Consider the following 232-nt stretch of genomic DNA (forward strand, 5'->3'; position numbering starts at 1 on the left):
GTTGTCCCACAGGAACTCTCTGCTTCCCACAGGGTGGGCAGAAACGTCTTCACGCGCAAACGCACCCCGAAAGGAAAGACCCTGCTGAGCTTGTCCCCACCCTGCGAGGACACGTCTTCGCCCGCCCCATGACAGCGTGCTCCGGCCGCAGCCCGGCCCCCCAGGACCGTCCCAAGCGGCCTCTCACATAAAGTGACATCTAACGATCGCGTCAGCCGTGCTCGTCTCTTTT

The 232-nt window shown here is 62.5% G+C and overlaps 1 protein-coding gene across 1 annotated transcript in view; it reads left to right on the forward strand.

The window, feature by feature from the left end:
* The window catches only part of LOC104496391 (avidin-like), a 1,890-nt gene extending 1,758 nt beyond the window's left edge, over positions 1-132 (forward strand). The window contains exon 4 of the mRNA XM_010139501.1: positions 33-132. Coding sequence (XP_010137803.1) covers positions 33-132 — 100 coding nt within the window. The remainder of the gene's footprint in view (positions 1-32) is intronic.
* The last annotated feature ends 100 nt before the right edge of the window (positions 133-232 follow it).

This window comes from Buceros rhinoceros, unplaced genomic scaffold, assembly GCF_000710305.1.
Source record: "Buceros rhinoceros silvestris isolate BGI_N320 unplaced genomic scaffold, ASM71030v1 scaffold42130, whole genome shotgun sequence".
NCBI classification, from domain to species: domain Eukaryota; kingdom Metazoa; phylum Chordata; class Aves; order Bucerotiformes; family Bucerotidae; genus Buceros; species Buceros rhinoceros.